General features: G+C 36.7%; 4 protein-coding genes and 3 pseudogenes across 4 annotated transcripts; 4 read left to right on the top strand and 3 right to left on the bottom strand.

Annotated features, from left to right (window-relative positions):
• The first annotated feature begins 219 nt into the window (after window positions 1-219).
• On the top strand, window positions 220-2169 carry LOC116112060 (amino acid transporter AVT1I-like). Its single transcript, XM_031398240.1, has 3 exons — window positions 220-558; window positions 719-1326; window positions 1584-2169. Exons 1-3 carry the CDS (start codon window positions 375-377, stop codon window positions 2103-2105), a joined length of 1314 nt encoding a protein of 437 aa, XP_031254100.1. The 5' UTR covers window positions 220-374; the 3' UTR covers window positions 2106-2169.
• A 645-nt stretch (window positions 2170-2814) lies between these two features.
• Window positions 2815-4643, bottom strand: LOC116112029 (pentatricopeptide repeat-containing protein At2g36730). Its single transcript, XM_031398196.1, has one exon. It carries the CDS (start codon window positions 4586-4588, stop codon window positions 3011-3013), a length of 1578 nt encoding a protein of 525 aa, XP_031254056.1. The 5' UTR covers window positions 4589-4643; the 3' UTR covers window positions 2815-3010.
• A 2208-nt stretch (window positions 4644-6851) lies between these two features.
• On the top strand, window positions 6852-10169 carry LOC116112027 (annotated as a pseudogene).
• A 413-nt stretch (window positions 10170-10582) lies between these two features.
• Window positions 10583-12177, bottom strand: LOC116112099 (annotated as a pseudogene).
• A 2466-nt stretch (window positions 12178-14643) lies between these two features.
• LOC116112030 (phosphate transporter PHO1 homolog 9-like) lies at window positions 14644-18432 on the top strand. The gene is made up of 11 exons (XM_031398197.1): window positions 14644-15350; window positions 15465-15766; window positions 15855-15903; window positions 15989-16060; window positions 16157-16286; window positions 16382-16502; window positions 16611-16869; window positions 16973-17122; window positions 17216-17734; window positions 17854-17993; window positions 18112-18432. Exons 1-11 carry the CDS (start codon window positions 14781-14783, stop codon window positions 18209-18211), a joined length of 2412 nt encoding a protein of 803 aa, XP_031254057.1. The 5' UTR covers window positions 14644-14780; the 3' UTR covers window positions 18212-18432.
• Window positions 18433-18466: 34 nt separating this feature from the next.
• On the bottom strand, window positions 18467-21211 carry LOC116112028 (ATP-dependent zinc metalloprotease FTSH 6, chloroplastic-like). Its single transcript, XM_031398195.1, has 5 exons — window positions 20559-21211; window positions 19936-20476; window positions 19363-19676; window positions 19033-19273; window positions 18467-18947 (listed from the first exon to the last, which is right to left on the bottom strand). Exons 1-5 carry the CDS (start codon window positions 21152-21154, stop codon window positions 18606-18608), a joined length of 2034 nt encoding a protein of 677 aa, XP_031254055.1. The 5' UTR covers window positions 21155-21211; the 3' UTR covers window positions 18467-18605.
• A 3072-nt stretch (window positions 21212-24283) lies between these two features.
• On the top strand, window positions 24284-27481 carry LOC116112098 (annotated as a pseudogene).
• The last annotated feature ends 233 nt before the right edge of the window (window positions 27482-27714 follow it).

Raw genomic sequence — 27714 nt, 5'->3', positions numbered from 1 at the left:
CAAATATATATCTGTACATTGTCAAATTTTTTTGTGAAATATGTTTTCACTTGGATTGAGATCATATATCCCTATTGGACTGCAACTTGAGTGAAGCAGATAATTGAACCACCAAAGCAAAGAAGGGGACCCNGCAATAATGTTTACATCTTTTAAATGTGCTGTTAAGACTTAATAACTTCACGCCTCTTACTTGCTGCCTGCCTTCTATATATATATATATTAAACAAGCCAGGCAGCTTTCAAAGCCATCTAAAACTTCCAGTCAGCAAATATAGGCAGCTGAGTTCAACCCTACGTTAACTTATCTCCTACTATTCTTTTTCCTTTTGTGTTGCCTCTCTGAACTCTCTGGAGCTCTCTCTCTCTGAATCATGGGATCCAAGGAGGCCATGGAACGTGATTCCTCATCCTTGACAGTCCCTCTTATTGTTGATGATGAGAATCAACATGCGGTTGGGCGCAAGCTTGAGGAGATAGAATCAAACCATGATAGTCATAGAACAGGCTCTACTTCTTTCTTCAAGACTTGTTTCCATGGACTCAATGCTTTGTCAGGTTTAAATACTTCTTAGTTTACACTCATAAGAATTAAGAACAGCCCTCTACAAAGTATCAGGAGTTTACAAGATGCAGTTTATTAACGTTTTCTTGTAACTTGTTCTTCAGAGCTAACTCTTAACTCTTTCTTTTTCTGGTTTTCATTGTTTGGTATCAGGAGTTGGGATACTTTCAACCCCATATGCGCTGGCCTCAGGAGGGTGGTGGAGCTTGGCCCTCTTGTTCCTTATTGCCTCTGCAGCTTTTTACTCAGGTTTGTTGATTCAAAGATGCATGGATGCGGATTCAAATATCAGAACTTATCCTGATATAGGTGAACGAGCATTTGGCAAGAAAGGGAGACTAGTGGTGTCAATTTTCATGAACGTTGAGCTCTACTTGGTGGCAACAGGTTTCCTGATCCTGGAAGGAGATAACTTAATAAACTTGTTCCCAAACATGAAGCTTGAAGTTGGAGGGTTGATTATTGGTGGAAAACAAAGCTTTGTGATGCTTGTTGCCCTGATTATTCTGCCTACAGTTTGGCTGGATAATTTGAGCTTGCTTTCATATGTTTCTGCTAGTGGGGTTTTAGCTTCTGCAGTGACTCTTGGATCAATCTTCTGGACTGGTGCTTTTGATGGAGTTGGATTCAAACATAAAGGAACCCCTCTTAATTGGAGTGGTATCCCTACTGCTGTCAGCTTGTATGCCTTCTGTTATTGTGCTCATCCAGTCTTTCCAACTCTTTACACTTCAATAAGGAACAAGCGCCAGTTCTCAAATGTAAGTTACAAATTACTTTCAGTTCAATTCTTGAGAATAACATTGTTTTAATACAACATCCCATACCCACTTTCTCTGATGGGACTCTGAGAGTTACGTTCTTACGTATTGTTCTACACACCGTTTTACCCCCTGATTCGAATTCAAGACTTCATCCTTGAAAAGTAACTCTTGGAGCCCCACCAGATAAAGTGTGTTTATGACGTTACATTCAATGTGTTTATGAGTTACTTATAACTCTACTGTTCTTATTGCAGGTTTTGCTTGTGTGCTTTTTCCTGTGTACATTCATCTATTCATCAATGGCGATTTTTGGGTACTTAATGTTCGGCTCCGGGGTTCAATCACAAATAACATTAAACCTTCCAACCAACACACTCAGCTCAAGAGTGGCGATTTGCACAACCCTTGTCAATCCCATTTCCAAGTATGCATTGATGGTTACACCAATTGTGAATGCTACCAAGAGCTGCTTTCCAAGCCACTACAGCAAGAAGCCTTATAGCCTAATTATCAGCACCACTTTGGTGGTGAGCACAGTAATTGTTGCCCTGGTCGTCCCTCTGTTTGGATATCTGATGTCCCTGGTTGGAGCATTTTTGAGTGTCTCAGCTTCAGTTATTCTTCCATGCTTATGTTACCTGAAGATCTCAGGACTTTATAGGAGATTTGGATGTGAAATGGTGGCCATTGTGAGTATTATATTAATTGGTGTTGCAGTTGCCATTATTGGCACTTACACATCTCTTGTACAAATAATTGGCCATTTGCAGTTATGAATGTTAAACTTCTATATATTAATGGAATTTTCTCAGTTCCTGTAATTTTCCAGTCACTTGTAAAGCAGGGCTGACTGTATCAAATATATATCTGTACATTGTCAAATTTTTTTGTGAAATATGTTTTCACTTGGATTGAGATCATATATCCCTATTGGACTGCAACTTGAGTGAAGCAGATAATTGAACCACCAAAGCAAAGAAGGGGACCCTTTCAGTAAATCCCACCAACTTGTAACTATGTGATCGGATATGTGCAAATATTTCAACATCAGGTTGAAAGAAATGGTTTTTTCTTTAGGGACCATTTCAATTAAAATTTCTCACCATCTTGTGGTCTTTCCATGGTACAAGTTCAATTAAACATTTTCAACAATAAATTATGTGATCGGCCGATGTTTCAATAGTAAGGTGCAAGAATATGGCTTTTTCTTGTAGACCTAACTGAGTAAAATATTGTTCACTTTTGAGTTAATTTACAAGAATTTGTTTATGGGTTTCATGTAAGCATAGTATGTCAATTTAGTTAAGGGACCTAAAACAGAGTAAATATTGGTTTTCATTTGCCAGCTATGTGAGTAACATAAAATTTCTTAAAAAACATCCAAAACTAATTAACTGACCTTAGATTACATTCACAAGCAATTTGAAATGTGACATAAAAATTTCTCAAGAAGAATATTATAATTGATTTCTAGAAATTCAGCTACATCTAGTAAAATCAGATCTCATTTTCACTTTATGATATCAACAAATACTTCTGTTACAGCCTGTTATCACACAAAATTTTACTGAAAGGAGTATGTAGGCCCTGTACAGGGCACCCCCAAAATAGTTGAGCTCTGTTAAATCAGTCAAAATAAGTAAAAAGAGAAACGATGAAGAATCAAAACTTGTTATTCATTCTATGTGATAAAAGGGGATGAAAGATTACTGTCACAAGAGTTCACCATCTTCATGTGCAAGTTCAATGCTTTAAGTAATTGGTAGATTCCTTTAAGTTCGATTTGAGAATCATCCCCAGAATAGAACTTATGGATGGATCCACCTATCTCGACCCAACTTTCTCCGCCCATCTTCTTTAACCCTACATCTTTCATAAGCCTTCTCACATTTGCTGCTTTCTCCCACATCCCAACTTCAGCATACATGTTTGCAACTATCACTAAATTCCCACTCCTTTTCGGCTCCAATTCAAGCAGCCTCTTTCTCACTTCATCCCCCACTCCATCAGTGTCATTAGTATCATGGATGCTGCATGCACTAAGCAATGTCCTCCACACAACAGCGTCAGGCTCAATAGGCATGTTCATTATGAAGGAATAAGCCTCTTTTAGCCGACCAGCACGAGCCAAGATATCCACAATGGCACCATAATGTATCATCATAGGCTTAATCCCATGCACATGTTCCATATCATGAAAGTACCGGTATCCATCATCCACCAATCCAGCATGGCTACAAGCAGAAAGAACACCAAGAAATGTGACATAATTAGGTCTAATTGCAGAATTTTTCATCATCTTCAAAAAAAGCTTAAGGGCTTCCTTGCCATATCCATGTTGAGCTAATCCCAAAATCATTGCACTCCATGTCCATACATTTTTCTCCTTCATTCTATTAAATACGAGCCTAGCATAACCTACAGCACCACACTTCGCATACATGTCAACAAGAGCAGTACCCGATTGGCAATTTAACACCATTCCTCTCTCAACAACTTGAGAATGAACCCATATCCCTAAGCTTAAATTTCCAAGCTTAACACAAGCAGAAAGCACAATCACCATCGTAGCCTCATCCGGCTCAAACCCAAAATCCATCATCTTAACAAAATACCCGATTGCATCCCCTAGCCAAAAATTCTCAACACAAGCAGTTATCACCGCATTCCACGACACCACACTTCTATCACACATTTCATCGAACACTTTGTGGGCATCATAAGTTTTCTTGCAGGACCCATAAAAATGTATCAAATTGTTGTTCACATAAACATCAGAATCCAATCCACACTTCACAACCTCCACTTGAACCTGCCTTCCCTCTTCAAGAGCAAAACTCTCCGCACAAGCCTTTAAAACAAAAGGGAAAGTGAGCTTACTGGGTCTAACATCTCTTCTTTTCATATCAAGAAACACCAAAATGGCCTCTCTTGGTGTTTCACTAGAGGCATAGCCTCTAACAAGCATGTTCCATGAAATAGGCGCCGAGTTACTCGAATTATAAACAAGGGTTCGCGCGTAAGTTAAGTTTTTGAGAGGAGACAATGTGCGAAAGCGGACGAGTTCGCTTAAAAGGTGGGTGTCGTTTTGGAGACCAGAGACTTGGACTTGAGCATGGATTTGAGTGAGGTGTTTCGCGGAGCAGCAGAGTTTGAGTAGAGTGAGACATTGGCGAGTTTTGGAGAGAAAATCTGTATTGCAGTTGGTGGGTTTTGGAAGGAAGACTTGGTTGCTTGTTGGGATTGGTAAACGAACCATGCATTGGGCTTGTTATGAGCACAAACTCAGTTTCAAAATTCTGAAGCTTTTTTACATATAATGTTCCTAAGCACATTTAACTAGGTTTTTGGCTTATTCTCCATGGTTAATGTACCGCTATCTAACTGTTACTGCACTATAGGGGAACCGAATCGGTTTTTCCGTTTGAAAAAATTCCCGAACACAAACCAAACCAATTAACCGCTTTAGTTTTCCCTTCCTTTTTTTTTTTTTTTTTTTTTAATAAAACTTATTTTTTTATTTTTTCCTAAATTAAATTATAAATATAAATAATACATATCCAAATAAAAATTAAACATTCATACATATCCATTTACAACTACTAACAATACATTAAAAATATTATTATTAATTTATTTAATAGATAATATATTATATTATTTTTTTATTTAATATATATATATAACTGGTTCAAAAAACCGATTTCGGTTAACCGCTTTTTATTTTTTCCTGAATCGAAAATCTAGTTTTTTGAATTTTTTGAACCGTAATCAAACCATTTTTTCGGTTCGGTTCAATTTTTGCATTTTTTTAAACACCCCTAATTACTATTACGCTCAGTTGGATTTCTGACTAATGTTTTGACTCAGTGTTCATGGTTTAATGTATCATTTTGTTATTGTTATGTTGTGGTTTAATCCCTGAAGTAGATTCAAATCACGTGTATTTTTTAAGGTTAATTTTATTTATAAGTTTGTTATATAATAATATACTTTTTACTAAAAGGTGAACTAATTTTTTATTATACTTGTAAGTGTAGTTGGCACATAAAAAGTCGTGGAGTAGGATTTACACTCAGCATTCGAACTACTTTAAAAATATTTTTTTGTGTATTGTTTGATTTTTTTATTCTCATCAATCTAGCATCGAATTTTATACAAACTTCGGTTATAATCTATCACGTATTTTATATACTTCTCGTTGTTAAATAAACTTCAATATTCTTTTAATTATCTAAGAAGGAATATGCGTAAAGATTAGTGACACATGTCACAACAAATAAAAAATTACCACGTCTGTTCAGCAATATTCTATACGTCATCTGATTTATTGTCCATTAGAGAGCCATTAAAAATGATCTATGTGTTCAAAACTAGAATATATTAATCCCTACCTAATAAAAACCCATTTAAAAGGTCCTTATTCTTTGTATTGTCCAATATTTTATGATGTTAGGTTACTTAAAATCATGAATAGCTGACAAATAATGTAACAAGCTAACCACCCTAACCATTTCATGTCCTTATCACCCACCATGCACATTTTAAATATAAATAACAGTTGTTTACGCGTATATTAAAAAAAAAAAAAAAAATAAATAACTTTTTCCCACCAAATATGAATTTGAACATTTTTAAAATATTATTTTATTTCAAAATTTATATTTTGTTTTCAATTTCAGATCGTTCGACTTACACTACCACCATTCTCATTTCGATTATCATCACAAAACCCCTCAAAACTTATTCTGTTGACCTACCAATCGTCGTAATCGAGTGATTAAGGTTTGTATAATTCCATTCCCAATCAATTCGATCAATTACAACTACCAAAATCAATTTCACATTAAAAGACTCAGTGATTCTTCTCTTAAAATCTTTAAAATTTGGACGAGTTGTCTTTAAAAGTTGTGGTGAGAAGTGTTATTAAAAAATAATAAATCAAAACTCCGTACCATTGTACATTAAACAAAAGAAAATTAAATTCAACAACGGTATAACCTCATCCATACTGTTAAATAAGCGTATCCTATATCAATTATTATCACAAAGCAGCAATATGGTCCCCTGGACATGGAATTATCACATGTGGGTACAAAAATCGTCACACACCAGCTAAGAATTAGGTGCAATTTTGTCTCTCCGTGTGAACTTAAATCTTCAATCAGGATTTCTAGTATAAAGATTTCAACCACCAAGCTTAGTCTTTTTACAGCTTATGGAATTGACTTTAGAACCTGACAAGGCCAAAATTACTTTGATGAGAAGAGGGTTTTGTCTGTAACTTGATTACTTGACCTATTGACAGCCGTGTGAAGGCGGCGACACGCGCATATACAGGAGAAATGGCATCACGATATATATTAATCAAAAAAGAAAGAAGGAAAAATAGGAAGGAAGATTTGTCTCCCTTGGTGAGACTTTTTCTTTGCACTTTTTGAATTAATAATTTGTCAGTTCATTCAAAAGGGTTCTCTCGTGTTTATTTAGAGAAATAAGCATTTGGTTTCTGTTGAGAGAAGATGAAGTTTGGGAAGGAATTCGCAGCACAGTTGGTGCAAGATGGCAAGATGCATACATGGACTACAATTATCTGAAAACAATCTTGAAGAATATATTGCGGTTCAAACAACAGCAGTACACACCATCTCCGATGGCGGCGGCGAAGAAAGGGTCATTGAAGAGAAGGGTGTCATTGTATAGAGCCTTTAGGGGCTAACAAGCAAGTACAGAAACTCTCCAAGGAAGAGTGAAGATGAAGAATACTGGTGAGTTCAGTACAAGAAGAGGGATCAGAAGATGGGAAGTATCAGACTATGTTCTCATGTCATCTGATGAAGGAGGAGAGCACGAGCTGTGTTCTTCAGGAGGCTTGATGATGAGTTCAATAAAGTGGTTCATTTTTATAAGAAGAAAGTGGAGGAAGTGATGGTAGAGGCAGAGGAATTGAGTAAACAAATGAATGCTTGATTGCTCTGAGGATCAAGATTGAAAATCCAATGGTGGTGGGGTCAACATGCTCAGTCTTGCCTCTTCTGATCCTCAATTCATCCAAAATGGCAGAACACGGTAAAGAGAATGTTTTAGATTGATGAATGCCAATTGTGCTCTATGCAATTAGGTTTATGTAATATTCTCTTATATTGCGAATCTCTCAAAAGTTATGGTATGTTTGCTATGTAGGGCAGTCGCATATGGATACGATTCAAGAAGTTGAGATGAGCAGTGAAGGACAGTCCGAGAGTGAAAGGGGAGGAAGCAGTGGAAGAAAGGCTGATATGGAAGGCTTTAGACCAGCCATTAGAAGTGTTGGATCATGTCAGATCAATATCGAGCCTGAAACTCCGGTATCAACCTAAAAGGTGTCCTCAAGAGTTCGAAATCAGACAGGTCATTCAGCAAGCGTGAGTACGGAAAGCAGAACAACTAATGACACAGGCTTTTGCTGAGTTCTACCAAAAGCTTAGACTTTTGAAAAGCTACTGGTATGATGTTATGCCTTTTTCTCATTCTAGGATCATGACAATATGATAATATAATCGACAATTACCTTAATTGATATGTAACAGCTTTTTGAATCAACTGGCATTCCCAAGATCATGAAGAAGTATGACAAGGTTCATCCCTTGTCTCACATTACCAATTTTAACTTGGCTTCTTTTTTTAGCTCGATCAGTTGGACTAATTTATGCTAGTGCAGATCACTTCCAGAATGCATCAAAGACTTACTTAGAGATGGTGGGTAATTCTTATCTGGAAGTTCTGATGAGGTTAGTTTAGCCAATGAGACTCTTTTTCTGTCAGTAGAATTGATTGCCTCTTGTTACTGATGAATTTGTGTTCCATGACTATCTGTGGGCTGAGGTTACTAAGCTCATGGAAAGGGTGGAAGCTACTTTTGTTAAGCACTTTGCCAATGGAAATCACAGCAAAGGAATGGACACATTAAGACCAAAAGCCAAGAGGGAGAGAGGTACCATATCATTTTCTTGGTAAAACTTGTTCCACTTTTCTTCAGAGTTTGAATGGAAAAATTGACCTTGTTAAATCCAAATGAATTCTCATTACTTTGTAAACCTGCAGGTACCTTCTTTGGTGCTCCATTGCACTTGTAGTTGGCATTTTTGTGGACTCCATGCTCGAGATTCTGAAATCCAGGGCGCGCTAAATATATGGATAACATTTTTCCACTTACAGGTGATTACAGATTTTGTGAGTGAAATTTGCCTCAGTGAATGGCAATTTACATCTGCACATGCAAAATGGACATGAAAAAATAATATTTCTGGACTTGTTTGCAGCCTTTTTTGGATACATTTTCTGCATATGCTCATGTATGTGGGAACATATACTTTTGGAAGCGTTTGAGTAAATTATTCATTCATACTAGGTTCAAGCAAGGAACTGAATTGGGTTTCAGAGAAGTCCTTCTAGGTAGTCAGGTCTTGCTGTACTTACATTTGGTGGGGTCTTATCAAATTTGGATATGGAGAGGATCCAAGAACACAAAGCTTCACAGTTATAACTGAACTGTCCCTTTGGCTCTATTCTTGTAAGTAATAAATAATTCAAACATCACTTTCTCAATTGTTCAATATTTTCCCCTAAGAAACATGCTTTAACGATATTCTACTGATTGTTATTGCAGCTTGTGATTCTTATAACATTCTGTCCTTCATATCATTACCGTTCTAGCCGGTTTTTCCTATCCGATGTACAGTTCCTGTATTTTTGCACCTCTTTACAAGGTTAACCTCCCAGATTCTTCTTGGCAGATCAGCTTACTAGCCAGGTTAGACAATAAAGTTCATACCAAATTAATTTGATGCAGTGCGTAAACGTGGTTTAGTTTGTGATTAATTGCCATTGTATAATCATTTCAGGTGCAAGCTTTTAGAAGTTTGGATTCTATATTTGCTACTATGGATGGGGGACTTCAAAAAGAGGGAAAATTCCGTGAACAAGTGAGTTTTTAAGACTTTTTACTGGTTGTAGCAATCATTCCATATTGGATTCGGTTCCTTCAGGTACTCAATGTTGCATCAATTTTTATTGTAATTGCAACAAAAAAAGATTCTTACAACAGCTTTAGTTTCAGTGCCTCAGACGTTTATTGAAGGAAAGATATAATGCATGGAGCTAATGGAATAAATACTCTCAAATAGTTGCGGTTGCTACAAGGACATTTTTGAGTTAGGCTTTTAGGATGGGACAAACTTTGAAGCTTGCAGCTATAGTCACTTCAGTAGTTGCTACAGGTGGTGCTACGTATTGGGATATTGTCCTAGATTGGGGTCTTTTGCGTCGAAATCGAGAAATCCTTGGTTGAGAGACAAGCTTCTTGTACCAAACAGAAGTGTTTACTTCATAGCCATTGTAACAATTATATGCAACTTTCCTTCTAGATTGTAGTTTTCATGATGAGTGTGATAAGTGTATTAGTATAAGTGATGCTGTACCTTGTAAATTGACAAGAACTTTCGATGAATTGTAGGTGTGAACTTTTACTGAGACTTGCTTGGATGCAGACAGTGTTAGGCTTACAGAAGCTCCATTCCTGCATAGAAACGCTTGACTGCAATAGTTGCCAGCTGGAGATTATCCGGCGTGGCATCTGGAATTTCTTCAGGTATGCTATACTTCTTTCATACCAATGCCCCGTTGATTTTTTAAACATGACACAGTTTCATTAGAATTGTAAATGCTACTGAGTTCTGGTGAAGAAATGATTTTTGTTTGATCAGGTTGGGTGAGCACTTATACAATGTGGGGAAGTATCGCGCTTTCAAGTCAGTACATTACCTTTCAACTATAATGACAATGAAGACAAGGATGTATAAACATGAATGGCTCAGAAGAGAGATGAAGTTCAAATCTTTCTGCAGATATAGTTTCTGTATTGTTATTCTTTAAATCATTGAGGGAAGTGAGTTGTGGTGTAGAGTTGCAGAAAACAGAAATGGAATGGCATGCTGTACCAAAAACAAAAATACATCATAGAAGGATTTTGATCACACAACGCTATTACGAAATTTTTGATATACAACAATATTCTTCATTCATACAAATTGAGTTTTCATGAACTTTAAAGTTCAAAGAATGTCAGCTTGGAATAATTATGAAAGGTTGCATTGGTTCACAACTTTCTATGCTCTACTAAATACACCGAAACATTATAACATCACTTCCTAAACTAATATATACATACATTCATGACATTAATTTTAACACTATCATCTCACGGGGAGTTTATCTATTTCTCCACTGATATATCAGTAAATTCTGAAAGATTGCCCTGAATTCATCTCCTGTGAGGGTTTCTTTCTCACTAGAACCCACTAGTTGTCAATGGCTTCCCTGTTGTGCCTTATGTGGTTCTTTGCAATCTCATAAGCACTTTCAGTTATGTTTCTTACTGACGAATCGATGTCTTCTGCGAGCTTTTGACATGTTGTTCCTGCCAGCATCCTTAGCACACATCACTGCTCTGTATGCTGGGTCAGTCAATGCCACGGCCCTACTCTAGACATCCCAAACCTTGTTACCATCTGTGAAAAAGAAGAATTGTTAGCTGATGGTTGAAAATTTACTATTTTTCATATAGCAACATAAAAACTTATGTTGGTATAAACCTGTTTGCTATTGAGTAATTTGTTGCAAGGCGCCTGCAGCCCCGTAGTAATTCGGGTTCTCGCAAAATCACTCTTCTGCTGCTCTACCTCCAAGTCCTCCAACTATTCTAGCAAAATAGTGTGTGTGGAGATGAGTTCAGGATCTTCACAGGTAAGAACCATGTAAGCCCGCGAGCTTGTCCTCGGGAATCAGAGTGACTTTCTGCACTGGTCATGGCCTGGAGTCAATGTCCTGCAAATGCATACCAAATAAAGAAGCAGCCCCAATGCCCTTGAAAAATCAGTCTTTGTTCGAGTTCGTTGTATCAAATACTTACGCACAAACAGCATGTCCAATTTCATGATAAGCCACCAGAATTTTGCTCTTTCCATCAGTCATCTTGGTTCCCTCATTCCAGCCACAATTCTGTCAATTGAGTCATCAATCTCTTTCAATGTAATCTTGCCTTGCCTCTACGGCAAGAATGGCAGCTTCATTCATCAGGTTTGCCAAGTCTGCACCACTGAATCCTGGAGTCCTCATGGCTATAACACTGAGAGATACATCCTTATCAAGCTTCTTATTGTTGCTGGGCACCTTTAAAATCTGTTCCTTCCCCTTATATCAGGCAGCCCCACAGAAAACTGCCCACACCACAACAACAGAAGTTTACATAAATTTTTCTCATACTAACTAGCTTACTTACTGTCAAAATCCTGGGTCCCATGCCCGTACAGGATCGCTTTTGGCTTCACGTTGCTACTTCACCCAAAAACGCATCTACTTAGTAAAACTAAGCCTTATCTCAAACTCATTGTACAATATGAGAATGATATTAAGTGTTTCTTCTTAGATAAACTAGCTTACCTGTCTGTCAAACCTTCCAGGCTAAGCAAGCAGAATCAAGATTTCAGGCCGATCGTTGCGGCAATAACAATCACTATGTTGCCACTGAAACCATCCATTTCAGTGAGAATTGGTTCAATGTTTGCTCCTTTCATCATTTCCTCCACCAATGCCAGTTCCTCTCTGTCTCCACACCGCATCTATCTCATCAATAAACACAGCAAGGGGAATAGCCTTTGCCTGTTGAACAAGTCTCTACTCTGAAGCTCCAACTCCAACAAACATCTCAATGAACTCTGATCCTGAAAGAGAGAAAAAAGGAACCCCTGCTTCTCCAGCTATGGCCTTTGCCAACATGTTCCCTGTTCCTGGTGGCCCTACTGAAAGAACCCCTCATTGTATCCTTATCTTTGTCTTTGTCTTCCTCTTCGTCCTCCTTTTTCTTTCTTCTATGGAGTTTCTGGAAAGTAAAACTTTGAGGTATGCAATGTAATGATTTCTCTATGCATAAAAATTTGAGGTATGCAATGTAATGATCTTCTCTATGCATAAAAACCATTGTATGAATGTTTTGGTATGAGTATCACCGATTTCAGGTGTGTTTTTTGTTTTGGAAGTGGGTTTTTTGTTTTGTGTGTGGGGGTTGTGAGACTGAATAGTGAACTGTTCTTTATTTTATTTTTTTATGTATATGCATTTCTGTTTGTGTACACATAAAAAAACATTGTCTTGGTTTTATTTATTTTTCTAAGTTTGTGGGGAATTGTGAATTGTGTAGATCTTTAAATACCTACTGGTTTGATTTCTCGTTGAGTTGTTACATAGTAGAATCTTTGGATATCTTGTGTCATATTTTTAGTGGTTTTCATGACAGGAAAATATCAATATGGGTGGTTTTAGATAAGGTTTTTTTCTCTGATTTTTAACCATCTTTTCCAAATTTTCATCAGTTGAATTGCGCTGAAAATTTAGAAAAAAATAAAATTGATCTACTAATTAGCTCTTCAGCTACTTAATTCCCTTTCTTTCATGAGTATTTAAGATTTTTGTTTGAGCATTTATTAATTTTGGTTACAATATCATAGGCTACAATGTGCTTGAGAGAGTGAGCCACCGAATTTGTTAGAAGATTGTTGAATAAAAATGAAGAAATGGTCTGGAGGCATTTGCATTGGGTCCTTGTTTATGCTCCTAGTTATGAGGTATACTGTGATGAAAAATCCGATTGGGGAGAGTTCTCTTTCTAGGAAAATGATAGAGTTACAGAAAATTACACACTGAATCCATGCATCGAATGATATGGCAAAATCCTGACGTTGATTAATATTAACTTATAATGAATCAACGGTTAGGATTATGCTACGTCATTCGATGTACATCCTTCGATAACTGTAGCATTACTCCTCTTTCTTTTCCTGTTGCCTTCAACACAATTAGTCCTCTTTCTTTTCCTATTGCCTTCAATGCAAGGGACTAAAATAAAAATATTTAAAAAAATTTGGTCATAGGCCCAGGCCTTGGAGGAGGGCCCAATGGAGGGACTGGGCCCTCCTTGTTAGGCCTAATTTCGTTTTGGGCCTAATTTCGTTTTGAGACTAAATTTTTGGGTTAGATTTTTAGACCTGGTTCCAAATGCCCACCTTTACTTGGTACGCTAAGAAATATTCAAGTAATAAACAAGTGATCAAATGTCAAACAAGCCGATCATTAATGAATATTTCAAACAAAACCAATATTTTGGGGGCCACATGAAAATTCCAAAGGAAAGATTAGTGACACATGTCACAACAAATGACAAATTACCACGTCTATTTTAGTTTGTTTCACTATTTTATTCATTTGTTGTTAACTGGCTTTGTACGAAAATCTTTGTAAAATTTCTTTATAAGTATAGTATTATTAAATTTTGAATATAAATAATAAGTTGTTTATCAGCATATATTAAAAAAATAAAGTAAACGACTTTTTCCAACCTAAATAATGACTTAATAACACTTTTTCACTTATAGACTTTTAAAATACTATTTTACTATTAAAATTTATATTTTGTTTCCAATTCCAGCATCGTTGCGACTACACACCATCATTATTTTTTTTCTCAATTATCACTTGTTAAAACTCCTTAAATCTTATTTTTGTTGACCTTATCAATCGTTGGTAATCGAACAATTAAGGTTTATATAATCGGCCTTCTCAATTCAAATTTTGATCAATTATAACTATAAAAATTTAATTTTTTACTATTAAAAGACTTATTGATCTTTTATTTTTTAAATCTTAAAAAGTTTGGATTGAGTTTACTTTCTATTTATTGTCAGAATATAAATTTAAATAGTAAAATAGTAGAATATAAATTTAAGTAATAAAATAGTATTTAATAAAAAAATAAAAGGTCGGGTGGGAAAAATTCCTTAACTCTAAAAGAATAAATCTACCATTAAACAAAAGAAAATTAAATTCAACAAAGGTCTGACATCATCCATATCTGTAAAATACGCGTATCCTATATAAAATACGAATTTATTATCACAACAGCAGCAATATGGTCCCCTTTGAGTGTGATGGACATTGAAATTATCACATGTGGGTACGAAAATCGTCGCACACAGCAAAGAATACTTAAATCTTCATGACATTCTTTTCATCTGGATTTCTATGCAGCAAAGACTTTGAAATACCAACCTTAATCTTTTTACAGAACCTGGAAAGGCCAAAATTACTTTGATGAGAAGAGTGTCTTTGTCTGCAACTTTGATTACTTGACCGTCATTGACAGCCGTGATTAAAGGCGACACGGGCAAATACAGAAGAAATGGTCATCACGATGTATATTAATAAAAAAAGAAAGAAGAAAAAGTAAGGAAGAAAGAATTTGTCTCCCTTGGTGAGACTTTTTCTTTGCACATTTCTGAATTAATAATTTGTCAGTTCATTCAAAAGGGTTTCTCCGTGTTTATTTAGAGAAATAAGCATTTGGTTTCTGTTGAGAGAAGATGAAGTTTGGGAAGGAATTCGCAGCACAGTTGGTGCAAGAATGGCAAGATGCATACATGGACTACAATTATCTGAAAACAATCTTGAAAGATATATTGCGGTTCAAACAACAGCAGTACACACCATCTCCGATGGCGGCGGCGACGAAAGGGTCATTGAAGAGAAGGGTGTCATTGTATAGAGCCTTTAGTGGGCTAACAAGCAAGTACAGAAACTCTCCAAGGAAGAGTGAAGATGAAGCAATACTGGTGAGTTCAGTACAAGAAGAGGGATCAGAAGATGGGAAGTATCAGACTATGTTTCTCATGTCATCTGATGAAGGAGGAGAGCACGAGCTTGTGTTCTTCAGGAGGCTTGATGATGAGTTCAATAAAGTGGTTCATTTTTATAAGAAGAAAGTGGAGGAAGTGATGGTAGAGGCAGAGGAATTGAGTAAACAAATGAATGCCTTGATTGCTCTGAGGATCAAGATTGAAAATCCAATGGTTGGTGGGGCTAACATGCTCAGTCTTGCCTCTTCTGCATCCTCAATTCATCCCATAAATGGCAGAACACCGGGTAAAGAGAATGTTTTTAGATTGATGAATGCCAATTTGTGCTCTATGCAATTAGGTTTATGTAATATTCTCTCTATATTGCGAATTCTCTCAAAAGTTATGGTATGTTTGCTATTTGTAGGGCAGTCGCATATGGATACGATTCAAGAAGTTGAGATGAGCAGTGAAGGACAGTCAGAGAGTGAAAGGGGAGGAAGCAGTGGAAGAAAGGCTGATATGGAAGGCTTTAGACCAGCTTCATTAGAAGTGTTGGATCATGTACAGATCAATATCGAGCCTGAAACTCCGGTATCAACGCTAAAAGGTGTCCTCAAGAGTTCGAAATCAGACAGGTCATTCAGCAAGCGTGAGCTACGGAAAGCAGAACAACTAATGACACAGGCTTTTGCTGAGTTCTACCAAAAGCTTAGACTTTTGAAAAGCTACTGGTATGATGTTATGCCTTTTTTCTCATTCTATAGGATTCATGACAATATGATAATATAATCGACAATTACCTTAATTGATATGTAACAGCTTTTTGAATCAACTGGCATTCTCCAAGATCATGAAGAAGTATGACAAGGTTCATCTCCTTGTCTTCACATTACCAATTTTAACTTGGCTTCTTTTTTTAGCTCGATCAGTTGGACTAATTTATGCTAGTGCAGATCACTTCCAGAAATGCATCAAAGACTTACTTAGAGATGGTGGATAATTCTTATCTTGGAAGTTCTGATGAGGTTAGTTTAGCCAATGAGACTCTTTTTTTGTCAGTAGAATTGATTGCCCTCTTGTTACTGATGAATTTGTGTTCCATGACTATCTGTGGTCTGCAGGTTACTAAGCTCATGGAAAGGGTGGAAGCTACTTTTGTTAAGCACTTTGCAAATGGAAATCACAGCAAAGGAATGGACACATTAAGACCAAAAGCCAAGAGGGAGAGGCATACCATTACATTTTTCTTAGGTAAAACTTGTTGCCACTTTTCTTCAGAAGTTTTGAATGGAAAAATTGACCTTGTTAAATCCAAATGAATTCTCATTACTTCTGTAAACCTGCAGGTACCTTCTTTGGCTGCTCCATTGCACTTGTAGTTGGCATTTTTGTGGCACTCCATGCTCGAGATGTTCTGAATAATCCAGGGCGCGCTAAATATATGGATAACATTTTTCCACTTTACAGGTGATTACAGATTTTGTGAGTGAAATTCTGCCTCAGTGACATGGCAATTTACATCTGCACATGCAAACTGGACATGAAAAAATAATATTTCTGGACTTGTGTTTGCAGCCTTTTCGGATACATTTTCCTGCATATGCTCATGTATGCTGGAAACATATACTTTTGGAAGCGTTTTCGAGTAAATTATTCATTCATACTAGGCTTCAAGCAAGGAACTGAATTGGGTTTCAGAGAAGTCCTTCTAGTTAGTTCAGGTCTTGCTGTACTTACATTTGGTGGGGTCTTATCAAATTTGGATATGGAGATGGATCCAAGAACACAAAGCTTCACAGTTATCACTGAGCTCGTCCCTTTGGCTCTACTTCTTGTAAATTAATAAATAATCTCAAACATCTTAACTTTTCCTAATTTGTTCAAATATTTTCCCCTAAGTAACAGCTTTAACGATATTCTACTGATTGTTATTGCAGCTTGTGATTCTAATAACATTCTGTCCTTTCAATATCATATACCGTTCTAGCCGGTTTTTCCTCATCCGATGTACAGTTCACTGTATTTTTGCACCTCTTTACAAGGTTAACCTCCCAGATTTCTTCTTGGCAGATCAGCTTACTAGCCAGGTTAGACATAAAGTTCATACCAAATTAATTTGATGCAGTGCCTAAACGTGGTTTAGTTTGTTGATTAATTGTTATTGTTATAATTCATTTCAGGTGCAAGCTTTTAGAAGTTTGGAATTCTATATTTGCTACTATGGATGGGGGGACTTCAAAAAGAGGGAAAATTCCTGTAGAACAAGTGATGTTTTTAACACTTTTTACTTAGTTGTAGCAATCATTCCATATTGGATTCGGTTCCTTCAGGTACTCAATGTTGCATCGAAATTTTTATGTTGTAATTTGCAACACAAAACAATGATTCTTACAACAGTTTTGATGTTTCAGTGCCTTAGACATTTATTTGAAGAGAAAGATATAATGCATGGAGCTAATGGAATAAAATACTTCTCAATCATAGTTGCGGTTGCAACAAGGACAATTTTTAAGTTAGACTTCTTAAGGATGGGACAAACTTTGAAGCTTGCAGCTATAGTCACTTCAGTAGTTGCTACAGTTGGTGCTACGTATTGGGATATTGTCCTAGATTGGGGTCTTTTGCGTCGAAATTCGAGAAATCCTTGGTTGAGAGACAAGCTTCTTGTACCAAACAGAAGTGTTTACTTCATAGCCATTGTAACAATTATATGCAACTTTCCTTCTATGATTTGTAGTTTCATGATGAGTTGTATAAGTGTATTAGTATAAGTGATGCTGTACCTTGTAAATTGACAAGAACTTTCGATGAATTGTAGGTGTTGAACATTTTACTGAGACTTGCTTGGATGCAGACAGTGTTAGGCTTTACAGAAGCTCCGTCCCTGCATAGAACAGCCTTGACTGCAATAGTTGCAAGCTTGGAGATTATACGGCGTGGAATCTGGAATTTCTTCAGGTATGCTATACTTCTTTCATACGCAATGCCCCGTTGATTTTTTAAACATGACACAGTTTCTCATTAGAATTGTAAATGCTACTGAGTTCTGGTGAAGAAATGATTTTTGTTTGATCAGGTTGGAGAATGAGCACTTATACAATGTGGGGAAGTATCGCGCTTTCAAGTCAGTACCATTACCTTTCAACTATGATGACAATGAAGACAAGGATGTATAAACATGAACGGCTCAGAAGAGAGATGAAGTTCAAATTCTTTCTGCAGATATAGTTTCTGTATTTGTTATTCTTTAAATCATTGAGGGAAGTGAGTTGTGGTGTAGAGTTGCAAGAAACAGAAATGGAATGGCATGCTTGTACACAAAAACAAAAATACATCATAGAAGGATTTTGATCACACAACGCTATTACGAAATTTTTGATATACAACAATATTCTTCATTCAACAAATTGAGTTTTCATGACACTTTAAAGTTCAAAGAATGTCAGCTTGGAATATATTATGAAAGGTTGCATTGGTTCACAACTTTCTATTGCTCTACTAAATACACCGAATTACATTATAACATTCATCTTCCTAAACTAATATATACATACATTCATGACATTAATTTTAAACACTTATCATCTCACGGTTGGGAGTTCTATCTATTTTCTCCACTGATATATCAGTAAATTCTGATAAGATTGCCCTGAATTCATCTCCTGTGAGGGTTTCTTTCTCCACTAGAACCTCCACTAGTTTGTCAATGGCTTCCCTGTTGTGCCTTATGTGGTTCTTTGCAATCTCATAAGCACTTTCAGTTATGTTTCTTACTGACGAATCGATGTCTTCTGCGAGCTTTTCTGACATGTTGTTCCTTGCCAGCATCCTTAGCACAACATCACTGCTCTGTACTACTGGGTCAGTCAATGCCCACGGCCCTATCTCAGACATCCCAAACCTTGTTACCATCTGTGAAAAAGAAGAATTGTTAGCTGAAGATTGAAAATTTTACTATTTTTCATATAGCAACATAAAAACTTATGTTGGTATAAACCTGTTTTGCTATCTGAGTAATTTGTTGCAAGTCGCCTGCAGCCCCAGTAGTAATTTCGGGTTCTCCGAAAATCACTTCTTCTGCTGCTCTACCTCCAAGTCCTCCAACTATTCTAGCAAATAGTTGTTGCTTGGAGATGAGTTCAGGATCTTCACCAGGTAAGAACCATGTAAGCCCGCGAGCTTGTCCTCGAGGAATCAGAGTGACTTTCTGCACTGGATCATGGCCTGGAGTCAATGTCCTGCAAATGCATACCAAATAAAGAAGTCAGTCCCAATGCCATTGAAAAATCAGTCTTTTGTTCGAGTTTTCGATGTATCAAATACTTACGCACAAACAGCATGTCCAATTTCATGATAAGCCACCAGAATTTTGCTCTTTCCATCAGTCATCTTGGTTCCCTCCATTCCAGCCACAATTCTGTCAATTGAGTCATCAATCTCTTTCAATGTAATCTTGTCTTTGCCTCTCCTACCGGCAAGAATGGCAGCTTCATTCATCAGGTTTGCCAAGTCTGCACCACTGAATCCTGGAGTCCTCATGGCTATAACACTAAGAGATACATCCTTATCAAGCTTCTTATTGTTGCTGTGCACCTTTAAAATCTGTTCCCTTCCCCTTATATCAGGCAGCCCCACAGAAACCTGCCCACACACACAACAACAGAAGTTTACATAAATTTATAATCTCAACTAGCTTACTTAATGTCAAATCCTGGGTCCAACCAAGTAGAAATGGGTCCATGCCCGTACGGGATCGCTTTTGGGCTTCACGTTGAGTCCTTCACCCAAAAGGCATCTACTTAGTCAAACCCAAGCCTTATAAACTGAATCTCAAACTGATTTGCTACAATATGACAAATGATATTAAGTGTGTTTCTTTCTTAAGATAAAACTAGCTTACCTGTCTGTCAAACCTTCCAGGCCTAAGCAAAGCAGAATCAAGAATTTCAGGCCGATTCGTTGCGGCAATAACAATCACTCCACTGTTGCCACTGAAACCATCCATTTCAGTGAGCAATTGGTTCAATGTTTGCTCCCTTTCATCATTTCCTCCACCAATGCCAGTTCCTCTCTGTCTCCCAACCGCATCTATCTCATCAATAAACACCAAGCAAGGGGAATTAGCCTTTGCCTTGTTGAACAAGTCTCTCACTCTTGAAGCTCCAACTCCAACAAACATCTCAATGAACTCTGATCCTGAAAGAGAGAAAAAAGGAACCCCTGCTTCTCCAGCTATGGCCTTTGCCAACAATGTCTTCCCTGTTCCTGGTGGCCCTACTAAAAGAACCCCTTTCGGAATTTTCGCACCGACTGCGGCAAACTTCTCCGGGGTTTTTAAGAATTGGACAATCTCTTGAAAATCTTGCTTTGCTTCGTCCACTCCAGCAACATCATCAAACGTAACTCCAGTATTAGGCTCCATCTCAAATTTGGCTTTGCTCCTGCTTCCAAATATCAAAGTTAGTCACTATTTTGAGCACAATTAAGGCCATTTAGAGTGAAGAAAATTCTAAAAACACTTGCCTTCCAAGTCCAAATGGCAAGTTTGGACCTCCAGGAGTGTTTGTAGAAGAAGAACGCAAAAACAACGAGCCAAGCAATAGCAAAGGGAAGCCAAAGTTTGTTAGAAAATCTAACAAAGCAAGTCCCCAGTTGAAATCCATTGGATGAACATCAAAATCGACATTTTTCTCTTCCATTTTCCGGAGCAACTCTTGAGGCAATCCTGGTAACTGCACTTTAACCCTCTGGATTCTCTCGAGAGCTGGATTATAAAGCTCGGCGATCGCGACGGTTCCATTCTCAAACAGGTCTACTTTCCTCACAGCACCCTCGTTTAAGTACTGCAAGAATCTTGAGTATGACATTCTACTTGAAGTGGACTCACTTGGGCTCTCAGGTTCAGCAGATTTTGCAGGCTGAGCCATTGACAGTCCCCCGCCAATAAGCCCCAAAGCAGTGGAACTCAACAAGTTTCTTTTAGTCAGTTTGACATCTAGAGGTGTTTTCTGACATGGGTTCTCTCTAAAAGTTCTTCTCGGAAGGAGGGTGTCCTTAGAAAAATCCTGAGTTTTGCAGAGGGGAAGATGGGAGAAAGACAGAGATACAGCAGGAGACATTTTTTGTTAATGTGGTGTGTACCTGGTTGTTTTGGGAGGGAAAAGTCAGAAGCTGTTTAAATAAGGGAAACATAGGATGTTTCCAGTAGTTGCTGTTTGGCATTTACTGGTTAAGTCTCATAATCTTGAAGGCTCTAGAGAAGTGCTTTTTCAATCCAAAATCACTTCTTGAAAGCTGATGGCAAGTAGAAGCCAAAGCAAGTAGGAGAGTTTTATCTCACTCTTTCTCAACCATACAATTGGAAACAGAGAGGTGGTACTATACAATTTTCATGATCTTAATGGGGTCTAAATAAATTCTTATAAAATGATGCCACGTTATTATATCCTTTGTGGTTAGAAAATTACCTTAATTAGGTACATAAGGGTTTAATTTTTTTCAAAGCCTTTGTCAATAATTTCCATTCCTCTAGTTAGAGCATATGTAGAATTTAGGGGTCTTCATAACCGCTTAACCGATTTTCTGAATTGAACTACTCTTTCAGTTTAGAAATTTTCTTGAACTAAAACCGAACCGGTTAAGGAGAAAACCAGTTTTTTGGTTAACTAAAAAACTTATTAACCGGTTTTGAATCAGTTTTTCCAACTTATTTTTTATTTTGATTTTTCTCTAATTTAACTTATTTTTTATTTTGAGAGAGAAGAGAAAAGTGAAAATTAATAAGGACTGAGGAGAAATGTGTGTGTTTGTGTGAAAAAAGAGCAGAAATGTGTAAAGGGTGAAGGATAAAGAGAAATGGATTTGAAGATTTATGGTTTTTTAATTTTAAAGTGAAACAAATTTTATGAACCGGTTAAAAAATTTATTTAAACTGGTAACCAAACTAAATTTTTAGTTTATATATTTTCTTAAACTGAAATTGAATTAATTTTTTATATAACTGAAAAACCGATTCGATTTGATTCAGTTATTACATTTTTTTTAACGTGTGATACTTATCATGGCTAAGACTTCAATTTCGATTATTTCTTAATAATTGTTGTACTTGCCAAATGTTTTTTTCCAACTCAATAATTGCTGTAATTCGCAAGTCACATCATTTGGTTGATTAATTGACAGTATCTTGACATTTAAACGATCATGACGTTGTAAATTTTGGGCATCTTGTTAGGGGAAACACAACATCCAGTTCCAGTACTGGACCAAGGACATCCCATTAGAGGAAAGGATATATCCGGTAATAGACCAATGATTTGAGCGATTAAAAGAGACATAAACCAATTATGTGGTTTTAGGGGTATATTTGGATAGTTTTTAGAATAATATCTTGAAAAAAAGTTAAATTAGATAAATATTATGATGTAGGATTTGAAAATTAATAAAAATATATTTTATGTTTGTTTATTTACTAAACACTTCTATGATAAAATATTAAAAGTTAACAAAAAACACCTCTAACTTACCCATTAATTACGACAGTCTGCCACCACCGTCGGAGGGTGGTCGGAGTATTTTTACAATTTCTAAAAAAAATATTTGGAGGTATTTAGTTAAATTAATAAATTTAGGGGGTTTAAAAGAAGAATAATACTATAACCATCGAAAGTAGTACACCAAATGACGTGAAAAAATCATGACCGTTGATTAATCAACGATTAGGATTATGTCATATCATGCGATGCACTACTTTCGGTGATTTTATTATTTTCCTTAAAAAAATTGAATAATATAGATTAATATTTTGTATATAAGTCGTTTTTACTATTTAATTTTATTGAAAATACTAATAAAAGTATTTCCAAGAGTTGACCAAACGGACCTACATATTTGTGACTTTCCTTTTTTATGATGCACCTACTGCAATTTGGTAGCCTTTAATTAAACCAATTATGTGGTTTTAGATGTCTGTGAATTGTGACTGTTATACCCGGGAAAATAAAGGGCTGACGTGGGAAAAGTCACGTTACGGGTGAACTGCTCCCGTCAGGGCAACACGCACACGTCAGACCTTCAAAGTAATATGGAGCTCACACGCGTCCATTCCTCTGCAGCAAGTCGTGCGAAATCAGCTTGGAAAAAGGAAAATGGGACGTAAAGCCGGATTACATCCTGACAATCACACCAACCCATGGATTTAATGATGATTACACGCTTCAATTTGATATAAAACGAAGAAGACCCCTCCATTAAGGGGATTCGGCCATTCTTCACAAAAAATGACTCTCTCTCTTGTAAAAGAAAAAAAACACTTACTTTTCATAACTTTTTGGACGTTAGTCCGTCTCGCAACCTGACCCACACTAATATCAATACAAATCAGTGGACGTAGGATTTGCTACCTTAGCATCCGAACCACTTTAAAAGCCTTCTTTGCACTCATTTCATCTCATGCATCCATTATCACGTGCATCAATTCATTAAATAGCAATACCCTTATGACAATTGGTTGGTGTCATAAACCAGCATCAACAGTGACTAATATTTAACAAATAAATTTATTAAATAAAATAAAATTATAAAATCTCAATGCATTCATGTCAACTGATGCGTCATTTTAATCTAAATTTTCATATTAAAAAGTTAAAAAAAAATAATTATTTTTTTAAGAATGAGACGATGACGTTTAAGCGCCAAACTCAAAAGCCCGCGAGGGAACGCGCAGAAAATAACGACCTAACGGCAATTGTCCAAGAGTAAGAATTTGTAGATAAAAGCAACATAAGAGAGAACACAGAGAAGACTCAAAATAAATAAAATCCACACAATACACGACAACAGCTTCGCTTCGCTTTGACGTTAACATCAATCAAAGGTTCATTAGAAGTTTCAAAACTTTAAACATTTTTAGACACTTACATGCCACCAAACAGCGCCAACCGCCTTCGATTGTCCAGTTACTTTCTTGCTTTTCACGAAGTATACCCTTCATTGTATCTTTATCTTTGTCTTCCTCTTCCTCCTCCTTTTTCTTTCTTCTATGGAGTTTCTGGAAAGTAAAACTTTGAGGTATGCAATGTAATGATCTTCTCTATGCATAAAACACATTGTATTGATATGTCTTGGTGATGAGTATCACAGATTTCAGGTGTGATTTTTGGTTTTGGAAGTGGGTTTTTTGTTTTGTTTGTGGGGTTTGTGAGACTGAATTATGGATATGTATTATAGGTTAATTTTTTAGTAACTTGGGTATGGGTAGTGAACTGTTCTTTATTTTATTTTTATTTTTTTATGTATATGCATTTCTGTNGTTCTTCAGGAGGCTTGATGATGAGTTCAATAAAGTGGTTCATTTTTATAAGAAGAAAGTGGAGGAAGTGATGGTAGAGGCAGAGGAATTGAGTAAACAAATGAATGCCTTGATTGCTCTGAGGATCAAGATTGAAAATCCAATGGTTGGTGGGGCTAACATGCTCAGTCTTGCCTCTTCTGCATCCTCAATTCATCCCATAAATGGCAGAATACCAGGTAAAGAGAATGTTTTTAGATTGACGAATGCTAATTCGTGCTCTATGCAATTAGGTTTATGTAATATTCTCTCTATATTGCGAGATCTCTCAAAAGTTATGGTATGTTTGCTATATGTAGGGCAGTCGCATATGGATACGATTCAAGAAGTTGAGATGAGCAGTGAAGGACAGTCAGAGAGTGAAAGGGGAGGAAGCAGTGCAAGAAAGGCTGATATGGAAGGCTTTAGGCCAGCTTCATTAGAAGTGTTGGATCATGTGCAGATCAATATCGAGCCTGAAACTCCGGTATCAACTCTAAAAGGTGTCCTCAAGAGTTCGAAATCAGACAGGTCATTCAGCAAGCGTGAGCTACGGAAAGCAGAACAACTAATGACACAGGCTTTTGCTGAGTTCTACCAAAAGCTTAGACTTTTGAAAAGCTACTGGTATGATGTTATGCCTTTTTTCTCATTCTTTAGGATTCATGACAATATGATAATATAATCGACAATTACCTTAATTGATATGTAACAGCTTTTTGAATCAACTGGCATTCGCCAAGATCATGAAGAAGTATGACAAGGTTCATCCCCTTGTCTTCACATTACCAATTTTAACTTGGCTTCTTTTTTTAGCTCGATCAGTTGGACTAATCTATGCTAGTGCAGATCACTTCCAGAAATGCATCAAAGACTTACTTAGAGATGGTGGATAATTCTTATCTTGGAAGTTCTGATGAGGTTAGTTTAGCCAGTGAGACTCATTTTCTGTCAGTAGAATTGATTGCCCTTTTGTTACTGATGAATTTGTGTTCCATGACTATCTGTGGTCTGCAGGTTACTAAGCTCATGGAAAGGGTGGAAGCTACTTTTGTTAAGCACTTTGCAAATGGAAATCACAGCAAAGGAATGGACACATTAAGACCAAAAGCCCAGAGGGAGGCATACCATTACTTTTTCTTGGGTAAAACTTGTTGCCACTTTTCTTCAGAATTTTGAATGGAAAATTGACCTTGTTAAATCCAAATGAATTCTCATTACTTCTGTAAACCTGCAGGTACCTTCTTTGGCTGCTCCATTGCACTTGTAGTTGGCATTTTTGTGGCACTCCATGCCCGAGATGTTCTGAATAATCCAGGGCGCGCTAAATATATGGATAACATTTTTCCACTTTACAGGTGATTACGATTTTGTGAGTGAAATTCTGCCAGTGACATGGCATTTACATCTGCACATGCAAACTGGACATGAAAAAATAATATTTCTGGACTTCTGTTTGCAGCCTTTTCGGATACATTTTCCTGCATATGCTCATGTATGCTGGAAACATATACTTTTGGAAGCGTTTTCGAGTAAATTATTCATTCATACAGGCTTCAACAAGGAACTGAATTGGGTTTCAGAGAAGTCCTTCTAGTTAGTTCAGGTCTTGCTGTACTTACATTTGGTGGGGTCTTATCAAATTTGATATGGATGGATCCAAGAACACAAAGCTTCACAGTTAACTGAACTTGTCCTTTTGGCTCTACTTCTTGTAAGTAATAAATAATCTCAAACATCTTTACTTTTCCTAATTTGTTCAAATATTTCCCCTAAGAACATGCTTTAACGATATTCTACTGATTGTTATTGCAGCTTGTGATTCTTATAACATTCTGTCCTTTCATATCATACCGTTCTAGCCGGTTTTTTTCCTCATCCTGTACATTCACTGTATTTTTGCACCTCTTTACAAGGTTAACCTCCCAGATTTCTTCTTGGCAGATCAGCTTACTAGCCAGGTTGACATAAAGTTCATACCAAATTTAATTTGATGCAGTGCGTAAACGTGGTTTAGTTTGTTGATTAATTGCCATTGTTATAATTCATTTCAGGTGCAAGCTTTTAGAAGTTTGGAATTCTATATTTGCTACTATGGATGGGGGGACTTCAAAAAGAGGGAAAATTCCTGTAGAACAAGTGATGTTTTTAGACTTTTTACTTGGTTGTAGCAATCATTCCATATTGGATTCGTTCCTTCAGGTACTCAATGTTGCATCGAATTTTTATGTTGTAATTTGCAGCACAAAAAATGATTCTTACAACAGTTTAATGTTTCAGTGCCTCAGACGTTTATTTGAAGAGAAAGATATAATGCATGGAGCTAATGGATAAAATACTTCTCAATCATAGTTGCGGTTGCTACAAGGACAATTTTTGAGTTAGGCTTCTTAAGGATGGGACAAACTTTGAAGCTTGCAGCTATAGTCACTTCAGTAGTTGCTACAGTTGGTGCTACGTATTGGGATATTGTCCTAGATTGGGGTCTTTTGCGTCGAAATTCGAGAAATCCTTGGTTGAGAGACAAGCTTCTTGTACCAAACAGAAGTGTTTTACTTCATAGCCATTGTAACAATTATATGCAACTTTCCTTCTATGATTTGTAGTTTCATGATGAGTTGTATAAGTGTATTAGTTAAGTGATGCTGTACCTTGTAAATTGACAGAACTTTCGATGAATTGTAGTGTTTGAACATTTTACTGAGACTTGCTTGGATGCAGACAGTGTTGGCTTTACAGAAGCTCCATTCCTGCATAGAACAGCCTTGACTGCAATAGTTGCCAGCTTGGAGATTATCCGGCGTGGCATCTGGAATTTCTTCAGGTATGCTATACTTCTTTCATACACAATGCCCCGTTGATTTTTTAAACATGACACAGTTTCTCATTAGAATTGTAAATGCTACTGAGTTCTGGTAAGAAATGATTTTTGTTTGATCAGGTTGGAGAATGAGCACTTATACATGTGGGGAAGTATCGCGCTTTCAAGTCAGTACCATTACCTTTCAACTATAATGACAATGAAGACAAGGATGTTAAACATGAATGGCTCAGAAGAGAGATGAAGTTCAAATTCTTTCTGCAGATATATTTTCTGTATTTGTTATTCTTTAATCATTGAGGGAAGTGAGTTTGGTGTAGAGTTGCAAGAAACAGAAATGGAATGGCATGCTTGTACACAAAAACAAAAATCATCATAGAAGGATTTTGATCACACAACGCTATACGAAATTTTTGATATACAACAATATTCTTCATTCAACAAATTGAGTTTTCATGACACTTTAAAGTTCAAAGAATGTCAGCTTGGAATATATTATGAAAGGTTGCATTGGTTCACAACTTTCTATTGCT

This window comes from Pistacia vera, unplaced genomic scaffold, assembly GCF_008641045.1.
Source record: "Pistacia vera cultivar Batoury unplaced genomic scaffold, PisVer_v2 Contig656, whole genome shotgun sequence".
Lineage (NCBI taxonomy): Eukaryota > Viridiplantae > Streptophyta > Magnoliopsida > Sapindales > Anacardiaceae > Pistacia > Pistacia vera.
Note: the sequence above shows the minus strand (reverse complement) of the source record. Positions and strands in the feature narration are given on the sequence as shown.